The 15,767-nt window shown below is 34.6% G+C and overlaps 1 protein-coding gene across 3 annotated transcripts in view; it reads left to right on the top strand.

Annotated features, from left to right (window-relative positions):
* The first annotated feature begins 24 nt into the window (after window positions 1-24).
* The window catches only part of NOVA1 (NOVA alternative splicing regulator 1), a 144,941-nt gene continuing 129,198 nt past the window's right edge, over window positions 25-15,767 (top strand). Inside the window, exons 1-2 of one of the 3 annotated variants that reach the window (XM_008639563.2) lie at window positions 25-238; window positions 1,487-1,630. In XM_008639563.2, coding sequence (XP_008637785.1) covers window positions 223-238; window positions 1,487-1,630 — 160 coding nt within the window. In that variant the 5' untranslated portion in view covers window positions 25-222. Of the gene's footprint in view, window positions 239-1,486; window positions 1,631-15,767 lie in introns of those variants that run through there. The other 2 variants (XM_017741738.1, XM_017741741.1) reach the window with 2 other exon arrangements.

Here is a 15,767-nt window from a genome sequence, read left to right as displayed (position 1 = left end):
CCTTGCCTTGCCTTTTCCTCCTCCTTGGCCTCACTTCCATTGTCAGCGCGTACACGGCGTGTGTTTGCCGTGCCGAGCCGGGGGCGAGGGCTGGCTGGTGGCGGGGGGAGTCGCCCCTCGGCTGCGGGGACTCGCTAGTTAACATCCTGCTGTTCCTGGAGGAGATGAGTTATAACGGGACCAGCATCTCCTTTATCCGTTTGCACTGGAGTCGTCATAACAATGCACCGAGGCAGAGGTGAATTTATTTGCCCAATGTTGAGAGCATGGTTCCCCAGCTATGGTAATAGGGGTGGGCACCACTGTCACACACAGGCACTTACTGAGAAGCTTTGTAGTCTCAGGGAAGGGAAGTAAGGTGAACTCAGGTAATTTCTTGTGCTTAGGGGTAAAAAAAACCCCAACAACCAACTTTATGAAACAGGTTTCATGATATTTTGATATCTGTGCCAATGGGACGTTGCCATAATTACTGGGGGAGCACAAGTCTGGGGAACCAGCGTACCCCCATTGCCTTGCACTTCTTCAGAGACAGTTATGGAGAGGTCCTCAGACTTCAGTGTAGCTGGATTTAGCAGTGGCATGAGGGCACTAAAATTTTTGTAGTTTCCAAATCAGACTGGAATCCTGTTTTCTTTCTCCCTTCCATTCATTCTATGTATTTTTTCCTGTTTCCATGGTATGCTGTAGTGCTAGTGATGGGTAGAGAACTGGCATTGTCTATCTTGTCACCTTTTAAGGGTATTTAAAATAAGTGACTTAGCCTTTTGATCAATTGGGAAAAATTCTTCTTAGTGTCCTTTAATTAATGAGCTTAAAAGAGATCATTGTCGCTTAAGAAGTGCTAAAGGAATACATCAGGATTACTTAGGCAAGTGATTCCATCTGCACCATGTTGAGTTGTTTTCTTGGCAGTGGCTGAAATGCTTGGAATAAAACCCCACATTTTGGGTGGGTTATTTGGTAGCAGAGTAGTCGTTTTGCTCACTTAAGAAGAATGCAAGCAATAGCTAATTGCTGTTCTCATGTGTTTGCTAATGACAAACAAATAGCCCATTAGAATTTACAATTCGTTCTTTCTTGGTTTTGTCATTTCTTTTGCAGTATTTCCAAGCCAGGTTGTAGTTGTCACTAACCACGTTTTCATGCAGGGCTTTAGTTTTTTTAAGGGGTCTGATCATTTCTGCATGCTGTGGTTACTATTACAAAAAGAAAATCTACCTTTGAAATATAATTTCGGTATTATTCTCATTCTTTTACTGAAATAAGGAACCTATGTAGGTTCTTTGCTTAGAATAAATGCAGATATTTTAAACTGTCAAAGGCATAGTCTAAACATGTCTTGTATAATGACGCAACTGGTTAGATGTAAATGCATGAATTAGTGGAGGAGTTCAAAGATGTAACCTTTTGTTTATTTGTGGGTCTGGGGAGGAAAAATGACAACTTATAAGCCATATTAACCATGCATATCTCAATTTTTCAGAGGATGGCCAGTATTTTCTAAAGGTCCTCATACCTAGTTATGCTGCTGGATCTATAATTGGGAAGGGAGGACAGACAATTGTTCAGTTGCAGAAAGAGACTGGGGCCACCATCAAGCTGTCTAAATCCAAAGATTTTTACCCAGGTAGGTGCAAAAATTAGGCAATTCTTTATTTTTAAATTCCCAGGCATGTATGCAGAAGTCAGTGTGTTTCATATATTGATGATTAAGCTTCCAGTGCAGCAGGAAGCATTATGTCTCAGAAAAGTATGTTACAAAGTGCAATAGTGAATATAAAGATTCTGTCTATTTTGGTGTATGGAATGGACTGAACTGGACACTAACTGCTTGAAATAAGTTTAAAGACATTTACAATATTTCTACAAAAGATTATTTTCATTAACATTGATTGCTTTATTTTTTATTTAAAAAATATTTAGCTTTAAGGAACCAATGTGACAGGTGGCGTAAAGATAATTGTTCGTTTGAAGTTTCCAGACATTGTAATGACAATTAAGCTAGAATGAGTAACAATGAGAGACTGCTTCTTAAAGAACGGGCCATTTACTTTAAATCCATTATGTACCTTCTTTCTGCTTCACTGCTTTGTTCATTGGCTCTGGAGTGAAGTAAAGACGACAAGTGCTGCTCTTAAGATATTCTTTATATTATGTTTATCATGATGGTGGAAGAAAACTATTATAAAACTGAAATGCTTTGGATGAATAAAAGAATTAGCATTTTATATTAGCTGTATTAATGCACAGGAAAAGTTTTTTAGTATTTGAGTGTAACAATAATAAATACATGAATTAGCATTCCTCCTTTATAAGATTTCTGAAGAGAGAGTCTTATATAATGGTAGACAAGATTTTAGCTTCTGCAGTTGAATAATTGGGTTTTTTTACCTAAAGATGAACAAATTAGCATTCTGTAATTGAACTTTGCTCCAGAGGACTTTTAAAAAACTGATACAAAATAACATAGTTGACACTTTTGTGTTTTGATTTTGTTATTTTGAAGAGTATCTGGTGATTTAGAATTGAGTTGACTAGCTGCTCCTGACTTTTTTTTTTTTTTTGGAAAAATAAGAGCTGCTTTGTATTTGATCTATTTTAACAAGATGACTGAATTCTACAAAATAGCAAAGGCAGTTGGTATGGATGTAAACAGACCACTAACATTGGAGCATTTAGTTTTCCTGTCCTCTAACTTTACTGTCAGACAGAAGTGGATAACTTTTTATTAACAGAAATATTGTGGTCTATTTACAAATATGATTGTTGATGTGGAAATTCTAATGCACCTGTTGTATGTCTCCTTAATGAATGTAGTTTATAATACTTAAATGTCAGAGATTGAAGTGATGCATGTAGATCTTTTTCTTCCTGTTGAATGTTACAGCTTATGAAGCGGTGCTTGTTGCTTTTGGGCTTTTTCTTTTTTACTTTTTTTTACAAAGCTAGGAAAAACATGATCCTTTATTTTGAAAGGTATGATAGGGTGAAAAAAAAATCAGTGTGGAATTGTGAAAACTCTTGGAAGAAATAAAAGCATTCTAAAGAGCCTGATTGCAGAATTAATAACATAATCTGGGTAAAGAGCTGCAATAGTAAATTAAATTCACTGTCAATAGATGAAAATGAAATAGATTTTCTGCATTATACATGAGGGGTTATCAGATATGCAAGGATGTTACAGAAAATTGGTGTTTATGAAGAATATTCCAAATACCAAATTACGAGCCTTTTCATTTTACTACAGTTTATTTACACTCACTTGGAAAGGACGCTCCAAAGATTAGATCTTTTGTTCAGTGCTCTACTATAGTTCCTCTGTTTTCTGATTAAATCAGAATTACTTTTTTTTGTATAGGAAATTGTAAAGATGCAGCAGTAGTAGCAGAAGAACCTTTGAAAAATAAAAAATCACAAGCTAGAATGACATGAGAAAAACATTTGCAACATAAACATATTCTCCCTTAAAATCAGCAGCAATAATATAAATAACTAGGGCAGGGACGCTCAAGCATTTTCACAGTAACAGGTGCAAATGAAGTTCCAGTTCGACTTTATACAGTCTGCCTTGAATTTGCAGCCATGCTGTGTCATATGGAAAGCGAGCATTTTAAGGAAGTTGGTGGCTGATACCTGCTAAAGCATGGAACAGGGATGGGAAATGGATTCCAGCGTGGCCAGCTCTTGTTAGTATTTCTGTTTGCGTCTGACTACCAGCCCATGGAATTTTCAGAGGTCCTGTCATTCCTTGAGCTGATGGCTTTTGGGTTTCTTCCAGACTCTCTTGCTCATATAACATTAGGGAATACAAACCTTGTGAAAGAGCTAAGATAAAGTTATGGTTTATTTTTCTTACGAAGTTTTTTAAACAACTGCTGTTTTCCTAATAGATATTACTTAGTCCTTACCTCTGATGCTTGTTACTACAAATTTGTTTAATGTATGTTTCGCTGTGGAATGTTCTGTCATCGAAGCTTCTATGAAAATTTTCTGTATTTCCAAAAAGTTTTAGAAAAGTAAACTCCTGTTTGCAAAGGAGGAAGGTGCTTGTAATACAGAAGTTACGAGTAGTTCCTATGATCTAATAGTGTTTTTTTCTTTTCCCTGTGATATAGGACTTCAGTATGCAGACTGATTTCTGTTGGAATTATTTTTGTGCATCAAAAGGTGACATAATTACTGAAGAATTATATGGCAGCTCTAATTACAAGAATTTGAAGGAAAAAACAGCTTTGCATTGAACATTTTAGTTTACAAGATAGGAAGCAGTATATAAATACATTACTGTCCACTACAGTTTTATTTTTGAGTACACAATTTATTGTTCTCTTTTCAGGTTACCCGCTGACTTTCTTGTTGTCTGGACTTCTGCAATTTGACTTTGGATATTGTGCATAGATTATCCCTGATTCTTTTCTGTTCAGGCTTGTCCCCTAAGATTAGCAGAAGTAAAATTAAAATGGCAAAATATGCCCTACTTTTAAACTAAATGGTGCTGATCTTTCTGCATAGAAAGTACAGTGTGTATTGACTACTAGGTTTTGGTTCAAAAGTTAATTACAGATTCAGCCAACTTGATAAAGTGGCTATTCTGTGAAGCTATTATACTGTATGGTTTTTTGAATAACACAAGAAATTATTTCTGTTGTATGAAGCTGTCATTGCTTATGTGTTTCTCATTCTGCATTATAGTGAGCACCGGACTCAAAGCTACTCAGGCCGTGTATATTTTTCCCTTGCGAGCGCTGCCGTACGCTCTCTCTCTCTTTCTCTCTCATGCATGCACTCACTCTCTCCCTCTCCCTCCCTCTCTCTGCGTTCCCACCCCAGTCTCTCACATATGCACACACATGCACAAAATTATGTTACATCACACCATGTTGTTTATCTTGCAACAGGCTCTTGCCTGGTCTGAACTTGGTGCTTGAGTGAATTTGAGCTTGGTTGGTGTTTTTCAATTTATTGGAATATGATGTCATAGGTGTACTTAAATTAGATTATATCAAGAGCAGAGATTAATAAAAGCACAGTTAAATGGGGATAAGGTTTTACTGGTTTTAGCAATATATTAGATGTGTTGTTCTTATAGTAGATTTCTAATCATCAGTGATCTCAATGTTTGGAGAATATAAAAGGCAGGAGTTTTCTCTCCCATCTTGTGTAGAGAGTGTATGAAGTATTGTATGGCTATTTTGTGCTTTTACCAAGGGACTTGTATTTTTAGATGTTTTCTGTTTAAATATCAGATTTTCTTTTTAAACTATTTGTGTGTTATGGGAGATAGTCTAGCTGCCCATTGTGTCAGTGCCCTTCTGAAAAGTTTCTTATTCTGACTCTTAAAAACCTTTCAAAAACATTGAATGTGTAAATAACACATTAGGTTACAGGAATTTATAATTAATAATCTTATAGCATCATTACTCCTATAAACTGCTGGGAAGGAGAAAGATATATCAAACTTGGCCCTCCATTGTTATTTCCTTTATAGAAATAGAGTTTGCAATGTTAATTTATAAGTCTTAAAAGTGATGAAATCTAGTAAGGAAAGGAATGTTTTAAAAATTAACACTTGAAATTTTGTTGAAGTGAGATACAGCTCTTCCAGGTATGGAAAAGAGTAATAGAGTTAGAAGTGAGAATGGCTTTATTTTTTAGCTGTCTGTTGTCTTGCTTCCTTGAAGGGGTTCGTCATACATCAATAAATGCGTCTAATTTTTTTTTTCTTGATGATCCTACTTTTTTTCCTGAAGTGTTGACATTAGCTAATTAGAGACTACATAAGTATATATCTAAGATTTTCAGATTCTATTGTAAACATTTACTTATGAGTAACTTCAGGGGTAATGGGACTGAGGAAATTACTAAATAGTGAGTAGAGATTTCAGAGGTGGAATCTAGAGCTGTATAGATTTTTTAAAGCAATCACTGATCTTTGTACTAGTTAAAAAAAAAAAAAAGAGACCAACGACCAAAAACTCCCAAGTGTTGATTGCCAGCTGTTCAGAGAGATAATTCTCAGTTGGACAGTTGTCTGTTGCCTGGTTACTGAAACAGAATAAAAAAAGTTAGCTTGTTAGCCAGCAGATCTGTAGTATTTTGCATTTAAAAGGAAGCTGAAACTGAATATGTAACTTAGTAGGATCTTGAGATTGTTACATATCTAACTTGTCTTGTATACTATCACTTAGCAGCGTCTCATTTGGTAGGCTTAGAAAAATTTTGAGAAGTTAAAGTAGAAATTTGGCACTGATTTTTTTTTCTACCTGTAGGGACTTATGTTAATGAGTGAATCAACTTCGACATAATAAATGGCTTTGGTTTGCAAGAAAGTGCTGTGTCTTTGTCTCGTATAGAAAGGTTTATAACACCTTCTGACAGATTTGGAATGGTTAGTCTAACTTTAATAAATGACATAGGCTAACAACTAACTTCGTTGTCAAAATAAAAGAACAGAGTGAGGACAGCTGTTATGACAGGGAAATGCTGTATTTTAACTTTTCAACATTTTCATTGTGATTGCTTTTACCTAGGTTTCAATATAATGGAAAACCAAAGTATTTCCAGTAGTTAGAAAGCTTATGCAGATGAAGGTGCTTCTAGTAATAGCATTGTTTTTTGATAAAGCTGGGATTTCTGTAAAGCAGTTATTAATTTAAAAAAATTAAATAAGACTTAAGTTTTCCCCTTTCATGAAGTTCAACATTTCAATACAATAATTCAATAGTTTTTTGTAGATAGATCCAAGTTTTAATGGATTCTTGATAGAGAATATGTGTTGGAGCTAATAATTTAAAAAATATAAGCAGGGAATGACTGAATCTCTTGTGTTCCTCTTCTCCCTTGTGCAGTAAACAAAACATGTGCTTGCTTTTTTTAACTGGTGTAACCTGTAACAAGCAATATCTTTTTCAAATACTCTTTGATCTTGTTTGTTCTTAATTAATTTCATTAGCTTAGATATTGTCCTCAGTAGTTGACCAGAGAATTTATTTTGTCAGGGTTCAGTAGCTTTTTGGCCAGGGAAGAAAACCTTGGATTTAGTGAATTTGTCAGACTGGCCTCTAGAAATGGAGCATGGGGTGGTTAGGGAAGAGGCTTGCACCTTATTGCTATCACATTTCTGTCTTTGGACACAGTGCTCACATAAAGTTAAGCAACAACTATTAAGATTTGACTGGCAAACATCTTGGAGACTCATTGTTGGGTCTTGCAGCAGTGCAATGAGCTTTCCAGTCCATCTTAGAGTTTAGTTTGTTTCTTAACATTGGTCAGTAGGCCAGTGGGAGTTAATGGCTTGGTGAGGAGTATCATAGTTGTCAGTTGTCCAGTGTCGGAATGCTGCAGGTAATTGGGCTGGACTGGTGAGAGCTGTGGCCGTGTGCTTCTCACGTTGCACTGCAGCTGCTGTTGATCTTAATTAATCTGAGCCTCAGAGGCTGCAGTGTCATGGTATAAAACGCAATACATAGTAGAAATTGGAAGGCTGCTTTTCTGACTCTTATTGATGGCCATGTTTCTAGGTAGGCCTTTTGGTTTTTCTGATTGAAGTACATTAAGAATTTTATGCTAGTGTCAAACAAATCCAATCTAAAACTGTAATATGTTTTTCCTGTTTATCAAATCTATCTGTTGAGTAATGAAGCTGGTGCACGTGTTTTTGAAATGTCATGGTTACAATGGATTTAGCAAAAATATTTGTGCTTATTCTAACAACAACTATTGTCTGTAAATGAAAAGAATTATACTATGTCTGGTATGAATTTCTGATGTAGTGTAGTATGTTTTGTAGTGGGAATGCTTGGTGCTTGTTTTATTTAGCCCAGTCTTGTGGTCTTTTTAAGGATTTCTAGTAGCATGGAAACATGGAGAATTGGAATTTGGTATTTGGCAAGTGGAATCAATTATTGTGCTGGGCATGTGCAAGGTTATTAATTTACTGTAGATATATGACTGTCTTTATTCTGAGTGCATGACATAGCTTTAGGAAAATATCAGGTTCCTTACATTCACCCTGGTATTCAGGGCCATTTTCCTTCCCCCCAGAGGAAATATCAAACTATACTTTAACCTAGAGATCTTTTAAGAGTTACAGTACAGATTTGTGTAGCTCTATTCCATCCTATTTTTGTTTTGATTTCAGGAGTTTCTCCATCCCAACCTGTGATTGTTCACAGCATTATAAAGATCAACTAAATTGCTTGTATTTTGATTAAAAATAGAGAAAGGATTGTCAGAATACTCTGCTTTAAATTTTCCCTCTATTTCATAGACACATTAAATATTTTAATACATAAAAATCACAAGTATCTAAATTCCTATCCACCCATATAAACTTGTTTTCATTTTAACATATTGATCATTAATTATGGTTGAATCTTACTGGGGTTTACTTAATATTAGATATGCTGTTCTTGATAATAGCCAAGCATTGCAATTCCTTTGCAAGAACTTAACTGATCTTATTGAAATGTCAGTTTAAGACAGTCTTTGGAGACACATCTATGAAAGGCAGCTCCCAACTGTACAATGCTAGCATGCTTTTGTAGCCTTTGAGTATGAATTTATCACTCTTTGCTTGAGCTAGTTATTGTTCTTCTTGACTTCTGAATTGCAGTAAATTTTGTGTAAGGTTTAAGTGTTCTGCATAACTGATGGACAAAATTAAGTCTCCTTTGTGTTGGAAAGGTTGGAGAACATATGTTGATGTAGGTGATGTAAATAACTAGCTATGTGACCAGATAGCACTAGAAAGAACAGTATATTAGGGACCAGGTTTAAAGTTAAACATTGGTGGTATGATTGACCTGGGGTCAGATGCCTTGTGAGTGAGAGATACTCTTGCCAACTTATGTATATGAAAGTGGTTATGTAACATTAGCATTTTTTGGATATAAAGAAGCATGAATCTTGGACAAAATTTCGTATTTACCTGGTCTTGTAGGTTTTGATTTTGAAAAGACTAAACATCTGTTTTTCATCGTTGATCTCTCACTGCATCCTGCAGGGCCTGTCATCTCAGCATTGACAGGATCAGATGAAAAATACAATCGATGTGTTGACATTTTTTTGAGAATCACTCAGGTAAGATTACTTGTTATACAGAACTACAGTGAAATTCATGGCTGCTGCTAATGTTTCACCAGTTGGAGCCTTTGCATTCTCAATCATTAATTAAATTAGATACTGAGGTTCTCTGCATGTTCCCTTGTTTCTATTTTAAAAGCACTTTTTGTGCCTTGCTCAGTGCCATTTAACTCTCTTGTAATTTCCCACATAAAGAGCTTCACACATTTGTACTATTTTCCCCCACTTGATAGAGTGGCACCTGTTTGCTTGAGTCAAGAACCATAGTGCACACCTCCAAAGCTCTCGGAAGATTTGTATGTATTTTTTTATTCTCAAGTAGTGACTTTAGTCCTATTTAGATTCTTCATGAGCAATATGGGGAAGAAAATTCTCTGTAGAGAACCAGATAATCAGGCGCAGCAGCAATTAATCATCTTCCTAGTGTTCTAAATTCTGGCTTTGAAATAGTACATGAAAAATTACAAATATTTAACTGAATATACAATGTGGAGTTTTTATAACATGAGTTATTGAAAATATTTATATTAGGTCATGCACTGGAAAAGTAGGAAATGACATGTGTCCATTCAGTTGGCTTTGTTGAGCATCCAGTGTACTTATGAAATTAAAACTATGATAAGAGTGTATTCCAAAAGAGTTGGGCTGTGAAATGTCATGGCTGTAAGGGAAGGGGGAGGAAAGACCAGTTGGGCCATATGCCAGTGTTGGAGCTTGATCTAACAGTGGTTTACATTTTGTCCCCATCTATAATCTGGTATTAGGAAATGCCAGAGTGCAGGTAGGGTAGTGTATAGTACAAGTAGTAGCAGCAGCAATTCAGGTGCTGCCGCAGATACTGTTTTGGCAGCAGTATTGAGCTGGGGTTATAGAATATTTGTTTTACTGTAATCTGGCAGTCTACCAGCAATTTTCCTGAGGAACACCAGAAAAAAAAAAAAAAAGGGGAATAGGTGGTTTTTTAGTGGAGTTTTGACCTGGATTTGAAGAAAACTTCTGTGGAACAAGAGAGGGTCTTCCGGCATTCTGTCTGTGCTGATTTTTCAAAGGTCTGCAATGAAACGCTGCTACTGGATGCCTTAAAGCTTTATAAAATGATTTGTTGCAAGTGTTAGATGTAGAACATGTATGGGGTTTGTTTTCTGCCTTGCATGTGTGTGCACACTTCATTCTTTGTATGTCTTCTACTTACGTTATTAGGTGAACACTTGGCGAGTCTGTCATCTAAAGTAAAATTTGTATTTCCCAGGAATTCCTTGTAACTGTATAATTTCCTAACTTCTGATTCTTTTACTGTGCACTGCAGTACAACAAAGTCTGCCAGTTTTTTGTTGAGATTAGTCTTCATCAAACAGCATATAATTTCCAGCATAGCAAAATGCTAAAAAAAAAAAAAAAACCCACAAAGAAAAACGAAGTTGTAACTTTACAAAGATTCTTTTTTAGGGATATATGATTTTGTAGGTTTGTTTTATGTTGGTGATGCCAAGTGCTCATCTAGTATTTGCACTACCTTTAACAATAATAAAATATGTAATTTATAATTTTATAAGATTTGTAAATTCTGTATGGATCTACATCTATGACTAGCTGTTCTAGTAAGTGCCAACATGATATATTATGAATGAATTATTAATGAATAATTTTTTTTTATTTTTTTATTTTTTGATTTATTGGTTCATAGCTAGCAAGATGGTTCTTTCCCTGAATAGCTAGGATTTAGAAAGAAAAAATGGTTCCTCTGATTTTAAATCAGAGTGTTAAAAAATATTTGAGTGTACGTAGAAATATGTGTAACTGCTAGTCTCAGAACTTTAGTCTTGCATGCTCTTGATGGTAGAAAGTCAATTAAATGGGCAGCTGTATTTGTCCCATTAGGTTTCCTGTACCTTTGGAAAACAAACCCCCCTCAGTTTATGCAAATGTTTTATACCCTCTAGTTTAGGAGACATAGAATGGATAGTGGTAGCGAGGTCAGTGTTTGAATTAAGGAAGATATTTGTAACTAGTTTATCTTTATTTCGTTTTTTTTAATGGTACTTTTTTGATTAGTAACAACAAGATTCTATTGTTTCTATATTGTCTTTTCTAATGGCTCTTTTGTTTGATAGTAATTACTAGTTGAAGTTGTGATGTTCAGAAGTAGTTCAGCTCTGTCCTTCACACTTTATTAGCTTTGCACTTTCTGATTTCATTGGTGCAGACATAAGGACACAAAATTTAGTCATCCATAATTGTGAAATAAATACCTTGATATTTCCCTTTTCCAACACGCATGAATATGCTCAGAATGAGGAAAAAGAAGCTTCTCTTTATTAACTCACTTTGTCCTTTTTTCAATGAAATCATATGTTGTGTAAAGGACTACCATGTGTTATGTTGACTGGTCCAGGAACTTGTAAAGTTTCATCTCATGCAAAATTCTTTGTGAGTGTTTTCTTTTGTAAAGAAGTCTCTGCTTGTAAATTTTGACAGCATTGTATTGGTTGCCTGAAGATTTTTGTTGTTTACTGTTAAGAATTTTGCTTTTTACTAGGTTGGCTAGTTCTTATTTGGGTGCCATGTTTCTCCCAGTACAAAATTTCAGAAGTGATTACAACAATTTGCTAAGGGTTGCAGTATTTCACCTGCGTGTAAGACTTGATGAACTTCTCCTTAAAAATATGAGTGTAGTTAGATGGGCTCCTAAGATAATGCAAGGATTTTTTTTTTTTTCTGTGAAATATTAGTGCATAGGAGTTCAGAATGGGGGATCTTAATGCCCTTGATACTTATAAGCATGGAAGGGTCTTATTTTGGATGGGTTTTCCCTGTTAAGGATTCTAAGAAAGCATACAGGAGTTTTGGTGTAAATTAATGTAGATTTGTAGGACTGGTTTTGTGTTACAAGGTTTTCATATTTCAAGGTATGCTTACTTGGGAGGCGCAGATAAGCTGAGGACGGACATCTGATATTCAAGTCAAGTGTGCTTAAAACTACAAGTATTTCAGGAACTAATATAAGTTTCATATTTTTAGGATGACCTACTTCAGTAGGTCTAGAAAGAGGTGTGATGTTGCAATGCTGATTTAGAGGAAACAGTGCTATTAGTGATTATCTGCTGAATTATGATGCAGTTTATTGGCAAACCAAGGGAGAATGATGGCATACTTTGTGAAATGGTGCCAGTTTGAAAAGAAACAAGTAGGTGTTCTGGAATCCTTATAGGTAAGTTTCTATGTAGTGGGAAAGACCAGCATACCTCAGAAAATTTGAGAAGACTTTGTCACTCCATATTGAATAATTTTTGAAGATTCACTCTGCTTTAAGAAGATTTTATTGTGTTAATCCCTTTAGAGTGCAGTAGTTTTCACATAGCATTTACATGCTGGATTCTAAGGGGATTATAATTTCCTCCATTTCTTTCTCCTTTGCTCAAAAGCAAAAGATGGTTTTCATCTTGGACACCAGCACAGGTGTTTCTCCTATTTAGAAATAACTTGTGTTGCCTGCTTCAAAATGTGGGATGTCCCCAGTGTTTTCCCTCTTCCACTGGGGAAGTTGAGGAATCTTGCTGGATAGGCCATGTTAGACTGTGAAGATAGTTAAAAATACATATTTAATCCAAAAAATACTATGTGTATGCTGCTTATTTGGGGAAGTCAGTGATTGTGTGAACAAGTATTTAATTTCAATTTTTAGTCTTTGAGTTAGTTTTAGAGCTCCAAGTTTTCCCACTAAAAATCTTTTGAATTCTGAATCTCAGTAGTAGTTCAGCACGTCTAAGTGCTGAAAAATGAGTAGTTTATTTTGTAAGCATTTTAACACTAATCTTTTTTACTTCTGCTTTTGTACTTGCTCTTCAGAATAGGAATTCCACCGTTAAAACCATCACTGATGACCTCAGATAAGTAAAACTTCCAGTTTTTATGTAGGGTGAAGATATTTGGATGCAATCAAAACCTGATGAATTGTTTCTCATTCTTTGTTTTGCTTGAGGTCAAATATTCCCCTAGAGGTGAGCATTTCTCCAGTTCTCCAGGTACAGTTCTTCCGTCTTTCCACTGCTGATATTCTATTGCCTTAAGCAAAAAGAAATAAAAATTCTTTCTTGTCTCTTAAGAATGAGGACTGAAAATTATAATTTCTCTCCTGTTTTCTGCTGCCTCCCACAAGAATAAGTGGAGACACTTGTTCAAAGGCAGTAATAATACCAGCAGTTTCTGTATACAAACATTAGTTTCAGGTAAGTACTGAATTTATGCAAGGTGGAATACACCTCCAGTCTACATAGTCCCAAACATAGGGATAGATTATTAGTAGTATATTTAAAAAAAAAAAAAATTCCAGTTAAGGTCTTTTGCTGAAAGACTTCTGTCATTCTAGGCGTTTTCCTTTTTCTAGCAAAAGAATGTTTTGTTGTTTTGTCTTGTTTTTTTTCTTTCCCTGGTGCTCATTTATGATAGTTAAGATTTACTGCTGCCACCTTTTCCCCTGAGAAGAGTTGTGTTCTCACCATTTTCTAGACTTGTAAACAATTGTAATCGAACTTATCTCAGCTGGCTAGAGGTGTTTGAATCTGTATTTGGAAATGTCTTTCTTCCTACATTAAATTTTATTATAGTCAAGTAAATGATGCGCACAGGAATCATGCAAGTGCTCTGGTAAGGATATTGTAGGGTGCCTTTTCAGTTATAAAAAGATATTTATAAAAAATAGGTATATTATACAGCTTACCATTATGAGCTTGCCATAATGTTCTCCCCTTTTGGGGTAAGAGTTTTGTAGTATTTTCTTTTAGTTCATGGTCCCTTTGCAAGAAACACTACATTGGTTTAAAACTTCCTTTTAAATTTTAATGCAAATATGTAAGCCTTTACTAATGCCAAAAGCAGAACAAGTGATAAAAATTTAGTGTATATAATCAATAATTTTTTGGAATTGTCTTTGGTTAAAAATGGCCTGATTTCTTGATCTTTATGTATAGACTGGCTTTTTAATATATTTGTAAATGTGTTCACTAATTCCATATAGGAAAATACTGGCTCTATGTTAATGTATGCCGGTCCTGCTAAAAGGTCCATTTTAAAAGATAAGAGTTAGATCTAATCCAGATTCAGTTACAAATCCTCTTCAAACTAAACATTTTCTAAAAACTCCTTCCATTGGCAAATAATTCCTCTTGCTACAAGTACTAATTTTTGTCTTTTGTTTTGGTGTACTTGTTTGATTTTAATTTTGACAGGTATAAATCAAAATTTATGAAGAAGTATGGAACTGACTAAAATATAAAAAAAAAATCTAAACAGTTAGTGGGAAGGATTCTGTAGAGTTTTAATGTAAAATACTAAAAGGCACAGAAAAACTTTCTAAAAAACTCTAAGGATATATTTGAATTTTGGCTTAAAAATAGTAATCATGAAGTCAAATTGTCCTATTTCTGGTTATTATTACATAAAATGTTTTGACTCTTCTTTTAGAAGGGTTATTTGGACTTTTTATTTGGGGAAGACTTGAATTTTGTATGGAAGAAATCAAGTCCTTCCTGCTTTTCATTAAAAAAAAATTAAATACTTTGGGTTTTCCTGTAGTACAGTTGTTTACATAAGTCTTCATTCCTTTAAAATTATTGTCCTTATTTGTTTATTGAATATAGAAACCTAAAATATATTTTAGTGTTCAGATTCTAATGCCTTTCAAATTATTTCAGAAAAAAATTAAAAATTATTTTTGCATGTATTTAAATTTGAGATTAATACAAACCTTTTGTAAAGGTAATTACAGGTTCAAGGACTTCATGCTTATTTCAAACTGGAAAAAAAATATGGAGGCACTTTTAGTTAAATTCTTGTATGTATAATTATTCTCGTGTTTATAATGTAATCTGTGTTTTTTAGAGTGAGACAGTATGTTCAACTGTATCCTGATATTATCTGCTTTCTGTTGAAATTATCAAACACACCACCTACAATTTGTGAGAACTAAGGGAGACAGTGGAAAATGCATCTGATGACTAAGCAGCATATCATTATTTTTTATTCTTGGACAAGAAACCCCAAAGTGTTTGGAATGGCTACTACATAGTTATTTGTCTATTAAGGTGCTATCTGTTAGCACATTTTGATTTTTATTGTCTAAAAATACATTGTCCTGTTTGAGTTGGAAAAGGAGAGATTAAGATTACATAATGTTTCATGGTAATTATGTGTGAGCTCTTTCCTTATTTGCGCAAAGAAACATTAAAAAAAAATCCCTCTGAACAGCTGAAGTGACATGAAGCACCAGCTGGGGAATCTGAAATCAAATATTTTAGGGCATGATTTGTACTAAACTGCAATTAGAATGTATGATTCTGCACTAGCAATTGTTCTGAGTGAGGTCAAATTGCACATAAAGAAGGAACACATGTGATGTCTGTCTTGATTGCAACTGATGTCTGTACATGTGCTATTTCACAGTATTTTTTTTCACATGCAAAACTGGGAGAATGACTAACTTGATTGTTTTGTTTGTTTATTGTCAGTTAAGACTTAGTGTGTCAATAGGTGAATTAAAGACTTGAAAGGAAGAAAAAAATTGAAAATACCATTTTTGAGAAACATGTTCTTATTAAAATTAATTTTGCACCCAAATATTTTAATAATAGGAAAATTAAGAGCATTTCTAAAACATCAGACTTGTTCCAATGTATTTTTTTTCT

The sequence above is a fragment of the Corvus brachyrhynchos genome, unplaced genomic scaffold (assembly GCF_000691975.1).
Source record: "Corvus brachyrhynchos isolate BGI_N302 unplaced genomic scaffold, ASM69197v1 scaffold115, whole genome shotgun sequence".
In the NCBI taxonomy this organism is placed as follows: Eukaryota; Metazoa; Chordata; class Aves; order Passeriformes; family Corvidae; genus Corvus; species Corvus brachyrhynchos.
The sequence above is the reverse complement of the archived record's forward strand: the minus strand, read 5'-3'. Positions and strand labels throughout refer to the sequence as shown.